Here is an 8,175-nt window from a genome sequence, read left to right as displayed (position 1 = left end):
CACAGTTCGACAAGGCGACGCAGAGCTGCGCCTTGTTCAACGCATACGAGCACACCCATGACCCCAGTAATTCGAAAACAACAACTGTGTTCCGATTTGCTGCGGTTTTTTTTTTGCAAAATAGCATTAATTTAATTGTCATTCCACCAAATTAGTCTTATTGTTAGGTCCTCACCAGGTAACACCAACATGCCAATATAATTGATGACGAAATATAAGTTTCAAACATATAAATAATTCTAAAATAAACGGTACAAGATATATTTTAATCATGGATGCAACGCGTTTCATTAAATTAAATTCTTCTAGTTTTCTTTTAATTAAGAGTTAATATTCGATCCATGCAGATTTGTGTTTAACTGTTATTTGGTGTTTTCGTCTAAGTGCTGGGGGGAACAAATTTTTAGTAGCAAAACAGGAATTGTTATGACCATTTTATTTTAACATTTTAATATTTTTAAAAAAATGAAGATAATGATTATGAACACATTTTATGGGTTCCGTTCAGTAACACCTTTTCATTTAAACATTTCAAAATGGAAAAAGCAAAAGATAGATTCACCCTTATGTTATTCGTATGAAATCAAATTCATTAACACTTGATAAACCGGAATATAATGTTGTCATGCACAAATTTTGATATATTTTTTTCAAATTTAGAAACGTGTGTTTCTGTGTTGTTGTTCTTTCAACGTTCAAAAAAATAGTAATTAAATGTTGTGTTTTAGCATGAACTTCGCTAACTTTCTGAAACTGTTGTCGAGTGAGTGTATCAGTCAGATATGTAATATAGCATATTGTTTATAATTTGATTGATATAACAAAGATCTGATCGTAACAAGTTAATATCGACAAGCTAATAATATCATCGAAGGTTCAGTTGTTGAACTGTTCAAATGTTTACAGTTTCGATACAATGAACAATATATATATCTAGCATAATCATCAATAGCATCATTTCAACATACAAAACACTCAAACTTTGGTGCGTTAGATGTTTTAACAAGACTATTGCCAAGCAATATAGTCCCCTACCGGCTCCACCATTGTCAGAAATTCCACCATTGTCAGATTATTTTTTGTTGTTGTTGCCATAGCAATCATAATTTTTGACGTAAGAACAAAATGAAATGACGTGCATAATGTCCATATTGCCATCTATCCATGTTTTAAGTTTCATGAAAAAATATTAAGAACTTTTAAAGTTATCGCAGGATCCAGAAAAGTGTGACTGACAGACAGACAGACAGAGCGCAAGCCACAAGTCCCCTCCGGTGAAACCGGTAGGGGACAACAATGCAACACATAATATGGACATAATTGTCACTGAGTTTGTTAACAGGGCTCCATACTTACTTTTGAATGTACTTGTCTTAAGTCTGTCTAATGCCATTTAAGTTTACTTTTTCTTATGAAAAGTTATTGGTCCTGACGTAAAACTGTAACTCAATAAACAATGTAACTTGTCCAGTTATTTATAACATATATGTCGTGGCATAACACGATTAGGAGGGTGTACGTTTACGGTGTCCCTCGTTATTTCAGTATAATTAAAACAAACAAACAATTTAAATCTATCTATGTGTTTACAAAATATAATAATTTTACGAAATTTATAAAAAAAATCTTTATATATGGCACCATCAAACAAATGTTGTTTGGTTCAATGAGATTTTCTACGAAAAAGTTAACGCCGATAACGGCACGATTTCTCCTATTTGTAGAAGAAACAAAACTGTATCTAATTATGATTTTTCCAAAGAGTTTTAATATTTTGTCTAAATAAAGTGGTTTTTTGCGGTACAGCACAACTTATTTACAATTGTATAAAACTCTACTTTAGTTTATAATCTTCGGCTACTTCTTCATAGCTTGGTTTGGTTGTTGTAGTTTTTATCATCAGCGTTCTGTTTTACTAGTAGACAGATGGTATACTCTATCTTTAATGTCAGGTACAGTGCGAAAAGCGCTTAAATGTGTACAAGTGTAACTACTGACATATAAATATGATAGAAAAACGGCATTGGTATTAAATGAATACATTCCATACAATTACTAGTATGAGCATCATACACAAAATTTTTAATATTTGTTTACACCACGCGTCGTTCTCGCGAGGTTCCGGTGAAGCTCTCTTATACGAATTTGACGAAATACTTTCTTGATACACGTACTGAGTCGGTTGAACTCGCGCGGGCGGCGAAGGGTAGCTGTAAGTGATACGACTAGAGTTGCTACTGTACGACCTCGCGTTGTTGGCGTCGTATGAATTTCGTAACACGATGTTGTCGTTGTTCATGGATGAAAACCGGTTAAGCCAGTAGCTGTCCGTATGTCCGCGCACGCGCACCGTAACGCCGCCGTTAGTTGACGTGAGTTTCTCGGCCGGTAAAAAGTAGCCTTCATTTACGTCGATGTAGGTACATTTCCCGAGCCGCTCCAGCTCACGGAACACCCATAGACGCCGGTTGTCGGCCGTCACCCATTTCCCATTCCATTCCACAACCGTGATGATTGGAATATTGTTCTTGTTTGTCCTAAAGAAAGAAAAACAAAGTATGAACAATAATCAAACCGAAAGCCAAAGTTTTGAATTGACGATTCAAATTATCTAACGGAGGTTCCGGATATAGTCGGCGTAGCACGATGGGTTGATTAGACACTACATCTATCTTGCCGAGAATTCCGGAGTTAGTCGATTTTTAAAAAAGCATATTTTTAAATAATGAATACTTGGCGTTTCCCATTGCAAACACTTAACATATTTTCGGGAACCGTTGACGTGTTTAAAACTTGAATTAATATCATCAGGGGCGGTTCCAGGATTTCTGGTTGGGGGGGGGGGGGCGGGACGGGATATTGAAAGATTTGCTGGGGATTCAAGGGCCGCTAGTGCCCCTGGTGGGTGTAGCCCCCCGGAAGCTCCACAATTTTAGTGCTTTGAAGGCTTTGGTAACCACTCGCTCGAGCATGTCACGCCTTATGTACTTTCACCAAAGAATCTTCTTATAATGCCAAAAAAAAACACAACCGGGCGAGAGGGAGTCTAAAGTTAAAACATTTAGCGATTTTCTGTGATCAGTGGGAAATGTTGTGTACAAAAAATGACTTTAAATAGGGGTTTTAGATCTTGCTAAGAGTGAAACATCAAATGAATTGACTTTACTTTGGCGATTTTAGGTGTGGGGGGGAGGTGTACGCCGCGTCCCCCGCCCCCTTGGAGCCGCCTATGATCATTATTCTTCGAGCACACCATATCAAGTAGGTTGTTTTAAATTGCGCATTAGGTATATAGTTATGATCAGTTTTTTGTTGTTATTTATTCCAGAAAATAGTTCTAGTCTTATTTATAAGACGCGGAAAGAATTTAGAGATACTTTTATATGGGCTAAATTCTTTGGAGTTACCAATATAAAAATTAGCTTAATATTTGAGAGCGTCAACAAGTTGGACTACCAGCGACCCAGAGGGTCGATAGCTGGGAGTTGCATTATTGCAACTAAGATTGCCCAGCGCTAGAGCAAAGTTATGTCTGAACGTATCTTTATGTGTGCATGGTCGAGTTAAATCTTACCTCCCTTCGAGAATATCATCCAATGTCTGTCCGATTGATACTCCGCTGTGTTTACACCTCGCGTCGAAAGTGTTGTTTATCGAATCCTGCGAATAATGAATATCGGACGGTCGTAATCTAAGCATTTTGATTCGACAGTTTCAAAACGAAATAACAGTTTCCAATCGCTTCCCTGCCTTTATTACAAAAAGGCTTGGTGATGTAGTGAATGCATTTTCTGAAAATCTCTTCTTTCGTTTACGTGCAGACGTGCACAACATATTGAGCTTGGAATACAGGTTTATAGTGCAGATTGTGTAATACGCAATGAACAGTGCGAGGTGTTTATTTTGCGGCTCCGTTAGAATGGATTACGAATGTTATGAAGCCCTATTCGTCTGCGTCAACAATTTATTGCGTTAGATGCAGACATGCACACCATACGGAGTTCTAAATAAAGATTTATAGAGCAGATTTGATGAGTTAGATGCAGACATACACACCATACGTAGTTCTGAATACATGATGTATACTGCACTGCATGTTACATCTATTTACCTGCGTCTATGTGTCTCTTCGGAAGTTTTTATGCGGGTGTAATCACTCCCGCTGAACTACGTTACAATGAGAGGTGCGTCTGCACGACAACGCTATACGGCGTCATAACTACAACGGTTACGGCGTCTTTCCACAGTTTGTTGACGATACGGGACATTGTTAAAACAAATGATATAAACGGTAATTTTGAATAGTATTTGGATGTGTAAGCCAATGTTTATTTAAAGCCGCACACCTTGAAATGAAATACATGTTAATCAATACATATAGATGCAATTTGAAAGTGTGCGAAAATGTCATTAAATCTATAGCCTAGTTAGCAAGTTATTTATTATTTTTTAAATTTAAAAACCGATAGTAGGATTTAAAACCGGAAGTAGTCGATTTCGAAAAACGCGATTATTTTTAAGTTTTAAAGCGCAAAAAAGTCGGATTTCTACCTTGAAACCACCAGATATAGTCTAATTGGCATAGATAAAATTAAATGTATAGCCTACTTTGCAAGTAATGTATTATTTTTAAAATTCCGCTTTTAAAACCGAAAGTATGATTTCTAGACGTATACGTCAATTTCGACAAACGCGATTATTTTTAAGTTTTAAAGCGCAAAAGAAGACTTATTTCTACATTGTAACCACCAGATATATTCTAATTGACATTGAAATATGTTTATTATTTATTATTAAATTTACTATGTCATGTTTTTCATTTCAAGGTGTGTGGCTTTAAATACGGATATTGTGTTCCTCTTTCACAGCTTGCCATGTAATTTATTCCTATGTGATCGATAAAATGGAAGTTTTACAGACCTGTATAGACAACTCATAAAATCATTGGAACATAATTCAAAGTCTGACATTAAACAGATGAAAATGCAAACAGACGTAACCAAGAACGAATATTGAATCATTCTTATCAAGATCTGTCTCAAAATTAACTGCATGAAAGTGTAACTAGATCAATTTTGATGAATTAAAATGTTACGGCGTCTTACAGAGTGTTACAGTGCATTTACTACAACATGTTTAAGGTTACGGTATAGTATCGACGTTTACTAGAGGTTTCGGTATAACAAGTTCGGTAAATTGTATTTATATAGTAAATGTTGTGGAGGGTTCGGTAAAATGGATCTTTAGAGCGGTATACCTACAATAAGGTGTTAATGCCGCCCATTATTGTCTTACATTAGGGGCATATATTTGCAGACTGGCGATTAATTTTTATTTGATTAATTAATGCAATGCCTACAGTAAATAATTTAGGGGCATGAATGAGCTACCACTGAACTTTTTAAAAAGAATAGTTTTAGGTACCAAACCAAAACATGTAGATTGAATTTAAAATGTAACTTTATTGAAAGTAAATTTACGATTTAAATAAATCAGTACTTATTTTTTTAACGATTTGTTCATTTATTAAAAACAATAGTAATAATAAATGTTGATTTACGGACTGAATTAATAGAAGATCTTCAATTTAGATCAATGCCTTAAACAAATGTTCAAAGTCTTGTAAAATAGTGTAGTACTGGTTTATTAAAAAATAAAAATATATTAATGAATTTGCGATTCTAAGATTAATTCAGTCTTTAATTGTATATTTTTACTATTATTTTATCTAAAATTAAATGTACCAAATCTTAAAAAATTGTATTACTGATTGATTAAAAAAGCGCCATAAAGAAATACAAATAAATATTACCCAAATGAAGTCTTGCTTTTAAATGACATTAATTTGTTATTGAATTCCCCACTTTCGATGTGTGAAATATTTTCTACATTCCTGTTAAATTCTTTACAGTAATTGAGGTAATTAGTAACCGTTGTTGTTGCAATCAACGACGACCTCCATACTCACGTCCAAAATGGTACTATCGTGGAAAGAAATCACCATGGTTTTAAATTTGACTTCCTGCAGGCGCTGTAACGCTGTAAAGAAGACACCGTAACATGTCTTAGTCGTAAGAGAAGATACCGTAACATGGACACGTAGTTGACATGCTACAACTTTTTTGCAAAATTGGATAGAAATCACCAATAATAGTATACACATGGGCATCACATGCTTGTAAAAGAGTGAACTTGATACAGATCATTGAAAATAATCATCGTGACAGAAACTGCCAGCCAGAAACAACGAATTTATTAGATTTGCTATGTTTTGAGCTTGAACTTCTTTCTTTTATCATGATTTCACGCTAGAAAATGTCTCGATAGCTTAGGTAGCGAGTAAAGAAACATTAATTAATGAAAATAAATGCCATATCCCGTTTTAAGTGTAAGTTTAAACAAAGAAATTACCTGTCTAAACGCGTGTGTATGTCTATAACTGTCAAGACGCTGTAACCGTTGTTGTTACGACGCCGTATCGCGTTGTCGTACAGACGCACCTCTCATTGTAACGTAGTTCAGCGGGAGTGGTAATAGCGTTGGTGAAGTAATGAGCACCTATAAATCTGCTACCAGATAACGTTCGCATCGTGCTTAAAATGTTAAACTCGGGTTTATAAGTCATTGTTCCCTAATGACCTGTGTTCAGTTTACATTGACATGCGCATATACGTCCATAAGCCCTCTATAAATCTGCGTCAACAAATTGATTTAGCTTATACGCTAGTTATGCATAGGATAACTCATGGACTTCAATATGCGCCTATACGGGTTTTATAGCGTTTGGGAACTAATAATCACCTATTAATCTGCGGCTAGACAACACGTTGTTCATGTCCTGCGTATATAGTTATATTTGTATTAAATAATGATGAGTGACAGTAATCTGCGCCCAGTTAACATTCACATACGGTCATACGTACATTATAGAACCCTATCAATCTGCGTCGATTTATCACATTTAGTGTACTTAAATGCTATTAATTGCATAAAAAACGAATTTACTTTTATTTATGTACGTCCATAAGATCTTCACGAGTTCTTATACGTTTTTTTAACCATTTTAGAACTAATAAATTAAGCCCCCGAAAAAATAACAACAACAAACAACAGCATCCAGACAAAGACATCTGCGCCCAGTTAACATTCACATGCAATTAAATGGTCTTAATTGCATTATGAGCTGATGTAACCCAATCAATCTGCATCGAGTGAATTTATTGAGGTTGTTTATATGGCTTCAATTGCTTCAACTAACTAATGAACTTTCATTTATATAATATGCCCGTGTTCTTATACGGATTTGAAAGCGTTGGGGAAGACATGGATCCCTGTTAGTATGCGTCTAGACAACGATCACATCGTGCTTATAATCGGGTTTTATAAATGAAGGACCCCTGTAAAGCAGCGACCAACTAACAATCTCATGTGCTTACAAGGTCTTCATTACATTATAGAAGTTATGTACGATTAACATTAAAGGAGCTGTATTGTTATATCAGGGATTATTTATTACAACATTACAATGCTCATCAAGCCGGATACAAAGTGCATACAAATGCAAGTCATCAACAATCACTTAATGACATAATGTTTAAGCACTCACGGTACATTTGATCCTGTATGCATTTAACTTCTTTTAAAGGAAACAAAAACATCGGGAACGGAGTTCAACTTCATATAGAAGACAGAGAGGCCAGCAAACCGCTATAAGACATCATTCGTATTGTTAAACATTCTCGTAGAGACGTTTAATTCGTTGAAAAACAAATGCTGTCACTACAGAACGTGCAACCAGGACCCCCTGTCCCAGTCGCTAATTTTTGCCGCTTATGATTACAGCGGACTTCGAATAATATTAGGGAACGATGCCTTTTTAATAATATCTCAACAGTTAAATTAAGAGACACATGAATATCGAGTGATACTAATATAAATATATTATTAAGTGGATTTGTTCAGTGCCATAAATTTGAACGAAATTAAAAAAAAGGAAACAATGTAGGCGATATACTTGAGGTATCTTCGTTTATAATCAATTGTTTTTTAAATATTAAATTACTATTGTTGAATACAAAATGTGCTGTTTGATTAGCAATCGTTAAGAAGCTCTTTCTGACAGTAAAAATGTTAATATTTGCACGTGTACAAGCCAACGAAAGCTATACAGTCTTA

The 8,175-nt window shown here is 35.1% G+C and overlaps 1 protein-coding gene across 1 annotated transcript; it reads right to left on the bottom strand.

The window, feature by feature from the left end:
- Positions 1 to 939: 939 nt before the first annotated feature.
- On the bottom strand, positions 940 to 3,901 carry LOC127864355 (uncharacterized). Its single transcript, XM_052404008.1, has 2 exons — positions 3,575 to 3,901; positions 940 to 2,537 (listed from the first exon to the last, which is right to left on the bottom strand). The coding sequence occupies exons 1-2, from the start codon at positions 3,697 to 3,699 to the stop codon at positions 2,030 to 2,032; spliced, it is 633 nt and encodes a 210-aa protein (XP_052259968.1). The 5' UTR covers positions 3,700 to 3,901; the 3' UTR covers positions 940 to 2,029.
- Between the last annotated feature and the right edge of the window lie 4,274 nt (positions 3,902 to 8,175).

This window comes from Dreissena polymorpha, chromosome 1 (genome assembly GCF_020536995.1).
Source record: "Dreissena polymorpha isolate Duluth1 chromosome 1, UMN_Dpol_1.0, whole genome shotgun sequence".
NCBI lineage: Eukaryota > Metazoa > Mollusca > Bivalvia > Myida > Dreissenidae > Dreissena > Dreissena polymorpha.
The sequence above is the reverse complement of the archived record's forward strand: the minus strand, read 5'-3'. Positions and strand labels throughout refer to the sequence as shown.

Bases quoted from the DNA above. Each gene is read 5' to 3' on its own strand.
- LOC127864355 (XM_052404008.1), bottom strand. From the start codon at position 3,699: ATGCTTAGATTACGACCGTCCGATATTCATTATTCGCAGGATTCGATA. The intron at 2,538-3,574 runs GTAAGATTTAAC...TTCTTTCTTTAG, and splicing joins GATGATATTCTCGAAGGGAG to GACAAACAAGAACAATATTC.